Here is a 15,668-nt window from a genome sequence, read left to right on the forward strand (position 1 = left end):
TTTACGAGAAAATGGCCTTACAAGGTTTGTTTACAAAATGGAGTTGAGGCCATTTCAATTGTTGGTCTTTAAGTGGTATGAAACGTCATTTAAACTGCTCGAATGATATGGTAAATTAAAAATATTTTCGAGCAGCTTTTGGACGACCTTCTACCAGTAATTTTGCGAAAATTATGAATTAAATTCAAGATTTTTCTAGCTTAAACCATAGAGGTAACTCTAAGATTAGAAGCAACAATCAATAAGAAACTAGATAAGAAACTAAAGATTTTAAATTGGCTCACTACTTGACTAGCCTATTGGTCCCAAGCAAACGATTAACGTAACCCATTCTAGTTGAAATTCTAGTACTACACAATGTTTGTTTGGATTCGCTATGAAAGTTTGACAGATAAAATGAGGGGTTATTGGTTTTTCCTATGTTTCGAGGGGTGAATCGATTAGCTTGGGACCGAAGAGAGTACCAGAGCTGAGCCAAAAAGTTGAGCACGTTATTTCAGGACCTTCTAGTCTTAGAGTTACCTCTATGCTAGAAGGTCCCGAAATAACGTGCTCAACTTTTTGGCTCAGCTCTGGTACTCTCTTCGGTCCCAAGCTAATCTATTCACCCCTCGAAACATAGGAAAATCCACTAACCCCTCATTTTATCTGTCAAACTTTCATAGCGAATCATCAAAACAAACATTGTGTAGTACTGGAATTTTGACTAGAATGGGGTACGTTAATCGTTTGCTTGGGACCAATAGGCTAGTCAAGTAGTGAGCCAATTTAAAATCGATAGTTTCGTATTGATTGTTGTTATAACTCTGTAGTCTGAACAAGGTATTAGCAACAATCAATACGAAACTAACGATTTTAAATTGGCTCACCACTTTAGTAGCCTATTGGTCCCAAGCAAACGATTAACGTACCCTATTCTAGTTGAAATTCTATTACTACACTATGTTTGTTTTGATTCGCTATGAAAGTTTGACAGATAACATCAGGGGTGTGTGGATTCATGCAGAACATGCAGGGGTGAGTGAAATAGCTTGGGACTGCTTGGGACCGTTGTTCTGGTACTGAGTGAGCCAAAAATAATAATGATTTTCTTCGGGACCCAGCGGTCTTAGAGTTACCTCTATGGTATTAGCATAGAGGTAACTCTAAGACTAGAAGGTCCCGAAATAACGTGCTCAACTTTTTGGCTCAGCTCTGGTACTCTCTTCGGTCCCAAGCTAATCGATTCACCCCTCGAAACATAGGAAAAACCAATAACCCCTCATTTTATCTGTCAAACTTTCATAGCGAATCAAAACAAACATTGCGTAGTACTAGAATTTCGACTAGAATAATTCCGTGAAAAAAGCGAGAAAAACTAATTGGAAATTAATCTTACTGTCGAACAGTTCTGAGACGACCTTTTACACCGAAAATCGATGTTTTTTTAGTGATAAAAAATAGTCTGCTCATATTAAATAGTACAATATCGATTTATTCCGGATTTTCAAAAAGATGGAATTCCCGGGAAGTGTCCCCAAGGTTCTATTCATGTTTGACATTTTCAATGTAAACATAACCTCATGTCAACAACGCGCAACGATCGCCGCTCTTCTACTGTTAGTAGCTGTTGTATCCACTAATAAAATAACAAATTTTGTGTAAATTTAACTATTTTCTACGCAAGATGGCATTAAAGGAAAGCTGTCCAACATTTGTAAGTACATTTACTGTCGTTTACTGCCATGTTTATTTTAAAAGTATCATCTTATAGACGATTCCCTGTGATTTCGGCAAGCGACATGGCATTACGGCAGCTTGGTTCACGGAGGATAAAATTTCCGTCACCGCCTACAGTAATCAGCTGCTGCAATCTGTCGACAGGCGTCCTCCCAACAATTCCCCCGTCAATGTGTACCATTTGACTACGAACTTCATACTGGATGAACCGATCCTGCGTAGTTTGGTTACGGAATGTAGCAACGTTTTCTTGAACCTCCAGATAGTTCGAAACAGTTCCCCTGCTGCTGCCATTGATTATTTGAAAATTTCCCGAAGCTATCGCAGTGCGATCCGGGCTTGCCTGGAGAAGCTGCAAGATTTGATTGCCAGCAACGAGTTGCGTGATGTGGAACAATACCGGAACTATGTGACCATCTTCTACTCGGTGGAATCCATTTGGCATCTGGTGGAAATTTTGATTATCGATGCCAGTTCGGCCAATGCGGTGGTTCCGAATTTACTCGATTGGGTGCGGTTCCACTTTCCAACGGCAGAGCGACTGGCGACGGAACTGTTGCAACAGGGACGGGAAGTTGATTCCAGCGATGACTACTGGCCAGTGGTGAAAGGGTTGATCATTCAAGGGCAAATAAATGTGGCTAGAGCACTGCTAAAGTTGCACACCAACTCGGAGAATGTGTGCTTCGAGGTGGCCGAGCAGATTCTCCAAACTATGCCGGTTTATAGCGTGTACGGAGGGCTGTCGATTCAAAAGTTCAAATCGCAATGGCAATATTGGTCGGCGAACGCCCGGTCCAAGGTTGATGCTGGCATTTTGGCCGTGGAACCAGAGCTGGAGGAGATAATCAAGGTAGGGAATATTTTGTTTTTTCGAGATGTAGGTAGGATTGCATTAATGCGAATTTTGTTCTGTTTTAGTTCGTGATCGGTGATCGTAAAACGTGGACTGAACAGTGCAACAGTGCATCCTGTTGGTACGAGTACTTCCCCGGCTACTTATTATATACTGAATCGACCTGCAAGTACTACGAGCTGGGTACCTTCGCCAACAATTGGCTCTCGCAGTGGATTAGTACCGGTGGGGCGAATCCATCGTACAAATACTTGGATAAAATTATTCTCTCAGTCATGGAGAACAATCTTCCTCAAGTGCTGCACAACATTCAGAACATTTGTGACAACAAATGGTTCGTTACCCATTTGGTGGATTTGCTGTATCACTGCGGTCAACTCACGCTGTCCACCGGTGGTCACGTTGAAGAGGAGGATGCGGAGAAGATGTTCCGCGAATCGTTACTGTACGATTTCGGTTGCTTGCTCATGTCGCGGAACTCTTCACTCTGGGAAGCCGGTTTGGACTACCTAGAATTCTCCAGCACCGAAGGCCTGGGAGCACGCGAAGCCCTATTAGGTAGAATTCCTATCAAAAACGAGAAACAGGCAATGAAGCTAATCAACGTCGCAAAGAAGAATGATTTTGCCGGCGTGGAGAGCGAAATTTGCAAAGTGCTGGTGAAGCGTAACCTGACCAACAAACAATACGGTAATGCCCTTGAGTGGGCCATCCGTTCCAGAGATAGCTTTTATGTGACGGCAGTGGCGAACATCTTCTTGGAACACTATTGTAACCACGGCGAGATCATGTGTGAGGATGTGATTGCCAACATTGGAGCGAAGATGTTCTGCTCGCCGAGATTGATCTTCCTGGTCAAGTACTACGACTTCCGCCAGTTCTTCCTGGAGCGATCGATGGCTCAAGCAGCGGAGTTGCTGGTTAATCTGCTGGATTCGAAGATCACACCGAGCTAGTAAGTGTTATTTAACTTTGATAATTCGACAGTGATATTTTATAGCTCGCAAACGTTAACAATGCGGTTTGAGCCAGTGCTGCACAATTTCGACAATACACGGTGATACTCAAAATTCTGCTTTGGTCACTCGTTTGAGCTAACAGTCATCGTCAAGGCAAACCATGTCAATTGTCAGTGACGAACATGTGCTGATTTTTTTATTAGCTAAATTTAAAATGAAATTAAATGGCTTGAGGAAAACAATTACATGGAGCCATTTAAGTGAACAACCATCTACGGCCTGAACAGCTTGGATAACAATAATGTGTCTCAGAATGCAAGAAATTACCCTTTCTGTTACCAGGTGAATCTTTGTCATTGACGAAAAAATGAATGAGATTTTGAAAAAGATTTTTTTGAGGATCAAGTCTATCATTGACTATGTGAAAAACAATTTTGTCAATATCGCGTAAAAGTCTGTCAATGACAATGACAAATCTCAGCACTGGTTTGAGCAGAAAGATCGCTGTAGATTATTTGATTATTTTTGTTTGTAAAATATGCGAAAGTCTTATGTTAACCAGGGATGCATTACATTAGTGCACCATTTTTGGTTTTTATCTTTGTTAATCAAAGCAATTCTGTGGCAGATGAACAAATGACCCAACTCAATCTTCTTCGATTTGACTAAAACTTTTTGCATGTCTTCGGTAGTGAGGATCATGTACAATGATATGCCCTACACAGCAAAAAAAAAAGTAATATCGATCAACGTAATTCATGCTGATGTATGAAATAATGATGTAATAGCAAAAAGCAGATACAATATTACATCAATGCTCGCGTCTCCTTTCAAATAGACCAATCTACATTGATCGATTCTTTTCAACGACTCTCTTTCGTTAATAACTCGGCTCCAAAAGTATGTTCAGCTGATCTTATCGTCCTATACGCTTGATAATACTTTCTTTTAACAGACTATGTAGACAAATTTGCCCGAAATATGAATTCAGCTAAGTTATTAACAAAAGAGAGAGTCGTTGAGTTGAAGAGAATCGATCAATGTAGATTGGTCTATTTGAAAGGTGACGCGAGAATGGATGTAATTTTGTTCGCAAAATCGATGTACATCGTACAATGTGATATTACACCTGGTTGCAGCAGTTTCGATGTAATATTCAACAACTTTTTTGCTGTGTATTATCGCCTGGTCAAGGATGTTTTATGACTTTTTTCAATTCATTTATTTTTGGGACTCAACTGTTCCAAATCTCGTAGGAAAGTACTAGATCACTTTAGAAATATTCGGAGTCACTTCAGAAATTAACTACTTTCACTACTTTCAGAAATTCACTACGGAAAACACTGAATCACTTTATAAAAATTCGAAATAATTTCTAAAAGTTCTATTCTGAATCAATTCAAAAGTTTCCGAGCTTTTCTGTAGTGATTCAGTACTTTCTGGAGCGATTTCAAACTTTTCTCAAGTGATTCAGTTCTCTTCGAAGTGATTTAGTACTTTTTGAAGGGATTACAAAACTTCTCGAATGATTCAGTACTTTCCGGAGTTATTCCAAACGTTTCTGAAGTGATTCCTTACTTTCTTAAGTGATTCTGAAATTTCCTGAAGTGATTCAGTACTTTGTGAAATGATTCAGACTGAAACTTTCCGAAGAGATTATGAACTTTTCTGAAGCGATACAGTACTTCCGAAGGTGAAATGATTACAAACTTTGTGGAATGATTTAGTACTTCTGCAGTGATTCCAAACTTATCTAAAGTGATTCAGTACTTTTTGAAGTGATTCCGAATTTTTCTGAAGCGATTCTATACTTTCAGAAAATATTCAGTACTTTGTGAAATTACCTATTCAGTGCTTCCCGAAATGATTGCTACTTTTTCTGAAGCGATTCCGATCTTCCGAAATAAATCCGAACATTTCTGAAGTGATTCAGTGCATTCCTAAGTGATTCAATTCGTTTCGAAGTGATTCAGTTCTTGCCGAAGTGATTACAAACTTTGTGGACTGATTCAGTACTTTCCGGAGTGATTCCAAACTTTTCTGGAGTAATTCAGTACTTTTGGAAGTGATTCTGTACTTTCTAAAGCGATTCAGTGGTTCCGAAGTTATTCCGAACATACTTACCTTACCAATCAGGCTAAGGCATTGTTGTCCTCCTCGTTCGAAAACACCAAGGGCGCGTTGGTCCTACATGAGCATAGTCCAGGTCTCGTGGCCGTAGAGGACCACCGGTCTAATCAGCGTCTTGTAGACAGTCAACTTCGTGCAGCGGCGAATTTTATTCGACTGGAGCGTCCTCCGGAGTCCAAAGTAGGCACGATTCCCTGCCATAATGCGTCTTTGAATGTCTCTGCTGGCATCATTTTCGGCGGTCACCAGTGAGCCCAAATACACGAACTCATCGACCACCTCGATTTCGTCACCGTCAATCTGAACTCGGGGTGGGAGGCTAACATTGTCTTCCCTAGGACCTCTTCCTTTCATGTATTTGTCTTTGATGCGTTGATGGCAAGTCCAATCCGTCTAGCTTCAGCCTTCAGTCTGATGTACGTTTCCGCCATCGTTTCAAAGTTTCGTGCCATGATGTCAATGTCATCGGCGAAGCCAAGAAGCTGGATGGACTTCCTGAAGATCGTGCTACTCGTGCCTATCCCAGCTCTTCTGATCACACCTTCTAACGCGATGTTGAATAGCAGACACGAGAGTCCATCACATTGCCGTAACCCCCTTCGAGATTCAAAGGGACTCGAGAGTGTCCCCGATACTCGGACAACGCACATCACTCGATCCATCGTCGCCTTGACCAATCGCGTCAGTTTATCCGGAAATCCACACCAGTGCATAATCTGCCATAACTGATCTCGATCGATTGTGTCGTATGCCGATTTGAAATCGATGAACAAATGATGTGTGGGCACGTCGCGGCATTTCTGCAGAACCTGCCGAATCGCGAAAATTTGGTCCGTGGTAGCGCGGGTACCCATGAATTCCGCCTGGTATTGCCCCACGAACTCTCTTGCAAATGGTGGCAGGCGGCGGCATAGAATTTGGGAGAGTACCTTGTAGGCGGCGCTCAGCAGTGTGATCGCGCGGTAGTTGCAGCAATCCAACTTGTCGCTCTTTTTGTAGATTGGGCATACGACACCTTCCATCCACTCCTCCGGTAATATCACCTCCTCCCAAGTCTTGGCAATTACCCAGTGTAGCGCTCTAGCCAGCGCTTCACCACCGTATTTTAATAGCTCACTTGGTAGTTGATCTACACCAGTTGCTTTGTTGTTCTTCAGCCGACCGCTCTCCTCCTCAACTTCTTGAAGATCAGAGGCCGGTAGCCTGTCGTCTTCTGCGCGTGCTCCAAGGTCTGTTGCCGTGCCACCTTCGTTTTCTGCTGCTTCACCGTTGAGGTGCTCGTCATAGTACTGCTTCCACCTCTCAATCACCTCACACTCGTTCGTGAGAAGGTTACCGTCCCAAGTCCTTGCACATATCGGCCTGCGGCACGTAGCCTTTGCGCGAACTATTTAGCTTCTCGTAGAACTTGTCGTGTGTCGTTTACGCGGTACAGATTTTCCATCGCCTCGCGATCTTGGTCTTCCTGCTGACACTTCTTCCTTCGGAATACCGAGTTTTGTCTGTATCGCACCACATTCAATCTCGGTGTTGCAGTATTCTCGCCCGTGCTGCATTCATCACCTCTACTAACAGTTTGCATTCGCCGTCAAACCAGTCATTTCTTCGGTCCGGGATTGCAGTACCTAGTGCCGCTGCAGCAGTACTACCTATGGCGGAACGGATGTCGCTCCAGCCATCTTCAAGAGAAGCTGCTCTTCCGTGGGTAGTTTCCAGCTGCTGCGCGTAGTCCTGGGCAACTCCGGCGTCCCGTAATTGCTCAATATTGAGTCACGGCGTTCGACGTCGACGGGTGTTATGCACCGTCGAGAGTTTTGAGCGCATGCATACTGCAACTAGGTAGTGGTCCGAATCTATGTTCGCACTGCGGTACGTGCGGACGTAGATAATGTCGGAGAAGAATTTCCCGTCGATTAGAACGTGATCGATTTGGTTTTCTGTGTGTTGGTCAGGTGATCTCCAGGTGGCTTTGTGGATATCCTTGCGAGGGAAAATGTACTTCGAACTACCATACCCCGAGAGTCGTTGTCGATGCGGCATGCAGGCGGTTTGACCCGATTGCCGGTCTATACATTGCCAGGTTCATTGAGGTGTTTGATTCCGGTGGAACTGAAGTAAGTTCGAAGTCTGCAAATGATTCTTGGTAGAAAACATTGTTTAACATAAAACCAGAATCTCACTTGGAAAAACTCTGCTTGATTGAAATCAAGCTTGCAAATGCTCATTACAGCTAAAATTGTGTTCTTCGGAATTATGAAACTATGAGATATTAAAATAATTTGTGTATGTAAGATGCAAGAAGAGGAGGTAAAGTTTGCGCATGACCAAGGGGTAACTCACTCTGCCACCTTGTGACTGTGCTGATTGTGTTTCTTGTGTGTTTTAGGTGTCAGATAGTGTTTCTGTGTCGAACGAGCTGTCAGAACGTCAAGCGGTAACCATACAATGTTTACTGGCAACCATGACCTCCACAACGCTGAAAATGACAGATCCCCCTGCGATCGTAGTTGTTTATTGACGTTGACGGTAACTTTTAAAGACACAACATTAAAATCTGAATAAGACAACGTTCCACACCGTGGGAACCGGGAGGGCCCCCACCAGGCAGAGACGTCCCAACAGCCGAAAGGAATTAAAAAAGACTAAACTTTAAAATACAATGCAGCATCCTTTAAAAAACGCATTACTGTTGCCGTGGAATTCCCGCAGGTTCTGATACTGAGGGCATACGCATAGAATGTGCTCGATTGAGGCTGGAGTTCTACAACCGACGCAAGTCCTGTGGAACGGCGTTCCACCGAAATTGTGCAAGATCTTGATGTGACCGGTTCTCAAACGCGACGCTATCTTCTGATCCCGCTGGTTCGACTGTTCTGTCCATTTCCTCGTCGTCCCTTTGATCCGTCTGATGAAGGGGGAGCGGTTTTGAGCCCACACTGCGTCCCAAGCTTCCCGTACTTGGCTCACGATCCAGCACTTGACATCGTGTAACGGTACTTCGTTAGTATAGCGGGGGGCAGATGGTCCTGCCCCAGCCAGAAAGTCAGTTTCATAGTTGCCTGGTATTCCGCAGTGCCCCGGAACCCAGCAGAATACCGTGTTAGGTGGCGCGGACTTCATCATCGCCTGTACCCAGGGATGAGCCGGGGTCTCGGATGTCAGGGCTTGTATGACGCTGTGCGAATCCGTGAGGACCAGGATCGGTTGGTTGGAGAGCGTTGTAGCAGCGATGAAGATGGCAGCAGCTTCAGCAGAGAAGACAGAACATTGCGGCGGTAAGCTGCAGCTGGTTGGTGTCTCGGCCCGAGAGCGAGATCGGTCCGTGTATCGGTGAGTGTGCGTGAGGTATTTTTTACCTAACATTTCAGCTACAGTCCTTTTCATGGCCACGGAATTGTCTCCGGCTTTGAACCTATCCTTAACCTGGCTTTCGATTTTCGGTAATGGTGTTTGCCAGCATTTGTCTCCATGTCAGTGGACCCTGGCCACTGGGGGGAGATCTTCGTTGGCAGCCGTGTGAAGAAGTCTGTTCCCCTCGTCGAGGAGGAGGATCCCTTGATTTCCGGATGTCTTCGAGATGAAAGCAGCGGCTTAGGTTGCAATAGCTGCGGTTATACGGAAGCGGAAAGGCAGGATGCCTGCGTCGATGCATGCGGCATCAGCGGGCGTGGATGGCAACAGGCCAGAGACAATCCGAACGTAGGTGTTGTAGACTGGTGCTAACGTAGCTAAAAGCTTATCCGTTGCGATGCAGGTCATCTCTAACCCGTATAGAAGGCGACTGTCGACTCGCCACGTGAAAACGGATGCTGCGGTTGCTCGATCTATTCTGTCGGCAATTTTTCTTGACTGCACTGAAATGCTGTTCAAAGTTGAGGCCAACGAGAACTCCCAGAACTCGGACGGTCTTCTGCAGCGGTATGGACTGGTCGTCGATTTTGATCGGTGGTCCGCTAATTCTGTGTCGTTAATCACCGATTTCTCGCGAATAAAAGCTCAATCTCGAAAAGTTATAACACTATGAGGTAGACGAATGATTCCTCTATCATTTGGTATAGTTTGTTTTTGAGATTGAGCTTTTATTCAAGAGAAATCAGTAATCGACGTGTTTGTTTACAAAAGCAATCACGCCCAAATCTCAAATCACTCCGGAAATATGTTCTTCGGTAGTTGACGGAAGACTCCGTTCATCGCCACGAGGAACAGGGTAACGGCGATAACCGATCCTTGTGGGACACCCGTTTCCTCGGGGAAAAGCCGGGAATTGGTGTTGCCGACTGCGACTCGGAATGAGCGGTTGGACAAGAAGTTCTGGATGAAGTGAACGATGGGTCCGTTAAGACCCCAGTCGATTAGTTGCTTAAGGCCGAGGGGCGTCCACGTTCTGTTGAAGGCCTTCGATATGTCGAGCGATACCATCTCAGTGTGCAGACCACTGTCGTAGGCGTTCTTGAGAACTTCCCCTAGGGTTGTGAAATAGGGTGATGTTCCAAAACCTTGTCGGAAAGCGTGCTGTCGGTCATCAAAGAAATTTCCAGCTTCGAGGTGTTGCTTCAGTCTTCGATTGACCATACGATCTAGGACTTTGGCCATACATCATGTTAGCGCTATTGGACGGAACTTGCTGACTTCACGGGTGGCTACCCCGGCTTTCGGGATGGGAACTACCAAGCTTTCCTTCCATACTGCTGGGTACCCGTTAGTGAGCCATAGCTTGCTGAAAAGGTCTAGCATCCGAAGCTGTCCTGGTACCGGTAGCCTTCCCGCCGACTTCCCGTTGCTGTAACGAAGGGCATGCGGAGTTCCTGCCAAGACAAAGCTTGATTTATACCGGTACTGGCGGTGTCGGGGGGTACTATGAAGTCTGCGATGGATGCGGTCGATTGCTTGGTTTTCTGCTTGAACTTGTTGTCATACTTGTAAATGGTTGCGAGCTCGGCGAAGTAGGTACCGAGTTCATCAGCTACCGTTTCCGGATCGGAAACCGTGGAACCATTAACCTTTACGTGAAGCGGTGTCGTGCGTCGTTTTCCACTCTGTAACTCTTTACTCTTATGGTAAAGTTCAATAGAAAACGTCAGACTGTACGTGATACATGGGGGACTTTTTATTATCCTTTCACTGCACCGAAAATTCCCATAAGATACTGACTGTAGCCGATCACTAGATCGTTTGAGTCAACCCGCTGACAGCAACCAGAGGACGTATGATTTTCTGATATTAAGAAATGTTCCATTTAGTTGTAGGCGGAAGGTGCAAGGAACTCCGCGGCTTCTTCTCTAAAGGGCGAACACGAAATTATTGCGACACCGAAAATGTCATGCCAATTTTCTTATAATGTTTAGAATCAAACCAAAATTTTAGGGTAGTTTTATACATATATTTACTTCAAAAATCAAAAGAACAGTTAATCGATGGCATTTTCGCTTGATGCCCTCCATCAAAGTCTTTACAGTGTCATCCGGTACCGGTATTATTGCCCAGTACTGCTCCACCGGGCGCAGCTCCGGACAGTTTGGCGGATTCATGTCCTTTGGAACAAAATGGACAGAATTGGCCTCATACCACTCCAGGACACTTTTAGAATAGTGACATGATGCCAAATCTGGCCAAAATAGCGGAGCTTCGTCGTGCTGCTGCAAGAACGGCAAAAGGCGCTTCTCGAGGCACTCAGATTTGTAGATCTCGCCATTTACTGTGCCTTTTGTCACGAAAGGCTCACTCCTCAGTCCGCAAGAGCAGATGGCCTGCCAAATGAGATATTTGGAGGCGAACTTCGACATTTTCTTCTTCTTAAATTTGTCGTCCACATCGAACTTGCTTCTGCCGGTGAAAAACTTCAACCCCGGAATTTGCTTAAAATCGGCTTTTATATACGTTTCGTCGTCCATCACACAGCAGCCATATTTTGTCAGCATCTTCTCGTAGAGCTTCCGTGCCCGAGTTTTAGCCGTCGATTGTTGCCGCTCATCGCGGTTTGGGAAGTTCTGTACCTTGTATGTATGTAGTCCAGCTCTCTTCTTTGCATTCTGGACGCGACATGCCGATCTTTTTAGCCAAATCACGGCTTGAGACGTTGGGATTTGCTTCCGCTTCACCTTCCCCTCCGTCTTTTTGTTCTCCGGTCCCGGTTTTCTTCTAGCTCCTTTGCCGTGGTCCAACGTCAACCGCTCCTGGAACCGCTTCAACACTCTGGAGACGGTTGAATGGTGAATGTTCAACATTTTTCCCAGCTGCCGGTGCGACAGGTCAGGAAATTCCAGGTGTTTGGAAAGAATTTGTTCTCTCAACTCGCGTTGGTTCACCTCCATTTTCGTTGAATCGAAAAACACGACTTCGAGTTTGACAGCATGTACACAATACACATCAATGAGAAAGTGTGCAAAATTTGGTTGATTTTTACCCAATGGTAAAAAAGTTAGGCCCTGTTGAATGTGTCGCAATAATTTCGTGTTCGCCCTTTACTGAATGCACCATCCACATTTTCGGCCGTAGTAAACTTCGTGTCCTTTTCCGCAGGTCTACACATTACAGATATCACCTGAATCGAAGCTTATATACCTCTTCCATTTCGAGAAAAAATCAAGGCATATGGACGGACGCAGATGGACGGGTTTTGTTACACTGAACTAACGAGACGTAAATTTCACCTGAAAAATCAGGTAACCTTTCAAAAATAGAAATCCAATAAGAATTACATGCTGCACATAAATATCAATGGCATGGTAATGAATTCCACTAGATTCACTGATGGAGTTCAAGTGTTATACAGATAAATGTTAAGTGAAGTTCACGTAAATTTTAAGTGACCTCGTGATGTGAAAACTGTTTTTGCGTATTTGTTAGTTCAAAATGGCGCCGGTTGAAAATATGTGATTTTTGTTACTAGGAGATTGGGGATTTTTAATGTTTGTGAGCGTAAGTTTGATTAATATCAATATATGAATCCTGATTTTCAATACCCAAAATAAATTGAAGAGCGTAAAATCGGATTGAGCAGTCCTCACAAGCTTAATCGCCGAACTACAGGAGTGCTTACAACAAAAAGACGTCTATTGGAGACATGATGTCCTTTTCGAAGTCATCAGTTAATGGAGGAAAATAAATGTAAGGATCAAACTTAATGTTTTAAATAAACCAATAACCAACTTTAACTTTATTCAGAAGCAGCAATTATTATAGAGCATTGAGGAGCAAACAAATGCAGAACGATCAACTTAACAACAACCTGTTGCACTGGGTATAGATTTAAGAATAGGTTTGATACTCACGATAGTTACTAAAAAGAACAATTTTATGAGATTATAATAAAGTAAAAATTCAACAAATAAGTTAAATTTTATTAAAAAAAAATCCGGATGACATAACACATGAAACATACCACAAATTCACATAAATATTACTACAAAATCCAGTGACGATTAATAAACAATTCACGTAACTTTTAAGTGAAGCTAATTTGACGATCATCGGAACGTCCGATAAAATTTACGTGAAAATCACTTGATTTTCATATGAATCACTTGAAACAACATTTCATTCCCAAAACACGTAATATTCACCTGATAAGTACGATGGAAAATATTTACGCACCTTTTCAGGTGAATATTACGTGAATTTTATTTGCAGTGTATATTCAAGGTTCTGCTGGTGTAAAATAATTCAGTCCGCTGGTTTTATAATTATATTGTAAATTATTAAAAATAAAATTTTCATGCACAGAGCCTTTTAGGCTTTTTCACTAAAGTGAAAAGGTAAGGAACAATCCATAATGATTTACGCATATCAGTTGCTTCTATGATTTTCCAATAAGAGTAAAGAGTAACACATAATTGTGTTACTCTTTACTCTTATTGGAAAATCATTAAATTTTAAATTTGTCGTAGACGCTAAACTATAGTCGCTATATTCATAGTCTGGCAGATAAAATTTCGATCTATCAAAAAGCGGAAACAATTCAATATATTGTAGACCAACAATTGAAAAGGTACCATTAAATTTTATAAACAAAACGTTGATTATTCTTTCCTCGCCCAATCGAAGGTAAATTACCAGCAGCATCTGATAGGGGAAAACTTTCCACAACCTAAATATTGTGTTAGTTTGTGAGCTTTGAGTCACGAGAAAACGGTTTTCGAAATTGTGTTCGCAATAGTTGATGTGCTCTTTTCTGTTGTTGGTCGTGATTTGCTTCATTGGTTCCGCTATTTGACAGCTAAATTGGTTCCCGAGATTCTATCCGCCAGACTATGAATATAGCGACTATACGTTAAACTACTGTTTATAAACATAAAAATCGAATGTAAACAGTCATGGAAGTGGTGCCAGAATTAATCGAAAATGTTGGTGGAAGTGTGTTTGGATTGTGGCGAACTGTGTTTTTGCAGTGTTGAACACAAGGTGGCAGAATGAGTTACCCCTTGTGCATGACACATAAAACCAGTCAATTTTGCTTTCAGAGGGTTACAATTATGAAAAATGCAAACTTTTGAACTATTGGACACCTTGGACGACAAACACCAACTGCAACTTTTGGTTAAATCGGATCGATTCGTCATTAAATTAAATTTTGGCGTGGAACTGCTAGGGGACGGCAACCTAAGCAGCGACCTTCTTTCTATAGCCTTTTTCTCTAAGAAACGCACACATATGCAGTATTGGTTTGTTTACAATCTTTTGCTGCCAGCTGCTCTAACAATTTCAGTCGAAAGAATTGTCAAAAACTGTTTTGAAACGCTTTTACAAAGCTCCAATCTTCTCTAGTGAGAGCGAGTATTGTCGGCAACCAGTTTTTCTTCGGCAACCGTTCCATTTGAACTGCATGTAAATCTGCTGTTCTATTATCGGCAACTCGAAATCAGCTACAATTTGTAGTGCGTGTGTTGCATTTCAAGAAAACCTTGCTAGATTTCTTTTTCTGAGTGGTAAAAATATAGTCAAATTGAAGCTGAAAGCATAAAGAATCGTTTGCATGCATTCAGCGAAGTGTTTTCGTAAGAAAATCCAGTGAAAATAGTGTTTCAATTTGTGTTGCCGAAAATAGTCTGTCATGCCGAAGCCGTCATTTCCCCTATATAGTCTATTATTGTTATTTATTTATTTAAGTCCTCTGCCTAATCTTCAGTGTAACATTAACAGTCATTCTATTGAAAAGGATGCACCAATCAAAATCCCCTCCAATTTTCTTCCAGCTTCTGGCCATCTCTGCTGGCCGACACCATCCCGCTGCTGGAGCACAAGGAACCCGTCATCCCGACCAAGGAAACCTACACCATCCTGCATCACCTCGAGTGGGACCTGGTTCCAATGATGGAGAAAAGGAAAGAACAACTGAAGAGCTGTAAGAAGCCCCAGTCCGGTGACCCGGACGCCGACATCGACAACCAAGCCCTGCTGCCGAAGTTCTCGTCTAACCTGTTGAACAACTGCACCGACGATTTGGTCAAAATGCTTCGGTTGGCCTGTGCTCGAAACCTCGCGCGGGCTTTCATCATTGAGAATACGGTTGCTGATTGAATAATTGAATAGAGTAAATAAAGGTCCTTAGCATAAACGTGTCAGGCTTGGTTTGGGTCACTTTCGGAGAAAATCCAATTGAAACAAGCGCGGGTTATGAATAATTTAACTCTATTTTTTTTTTCTCGAAATAATTTAAATTACACATTGTTGTTGGTTGTTTTTTTTGCTGTGAACTTTCTTATTATGTTGCTTGATTTACAGTATTAAAATTACACTTCCTTAGCTGTCTAAAAACGTTGTTGTTGTTGGACAAACGAAAAAGAAAAAGAAAAATCATCCACTGTATTGTTTACGATGTTGTTGTTTCTTGTCTGCTTCACTATGTTCAATATTAGTTAGGTATATAGTTTTCGTTTTCTCGTCCCCACCGGTGAACCGTTCTTGGTTGCTAGACGGAGTCCGAGCGCGATTGTTTCTATTCATAATGTACTTTTATGTGTGGGTTGGGTGTGTATGATTAGTTTCGCTCGCGTATTGTTCTTCGG

At 42.9% G+C, this 15,668-nt stretch overlaps 1 protein-coding gene across 1 annotated transcript; it reads left to right on the forward strand.

Annotated features, from left to right (window-relative positions):
* The first annotated feature begins 1,592 nt into the window (after positions 1-1,592).
* Nup75 (nuclear pore complex protein Nup75) lies at positions 1,593-15,428 on the forward strand. The gene is made up of 4 exons (XM_065217519.1): positions 1,593-1,696; positions 1,754-2,572; positions 2,641-3,530; positions 14,856-15,428. The coding sequence occupies exons 1-4, from the start codon at positions 1,667-1,669 to the stop codon at positions 15,178-15,180; spliced, it is 2,064 nt and encodes a 687-aa protein (XP_065073591.1). The 5' UTR covers positions 1,593-1,666; the 3' UTR covers positions 15,181-15,428.
* Positions 15,429-15,668: the final 240 nt, after the last annotated feature.

Source organism: Ochlerotatus camptorhynchus, unplaced genomic scaffold (assembly GCF_037179485.1).
Source record: "Ochlerotatus camptorhynchus isolate MF236.1 unplaced genomic scaffold, CSIRO-AGI_Acam_v1.1 ptg000077l, whole genome shotgun sequence".
NCBI lineage: Eukaryota > Metazoa > Arthropoda > Insecta > Diptera > Culicidae > Ochlerotatus > Ochlerotatus camptorhynchus.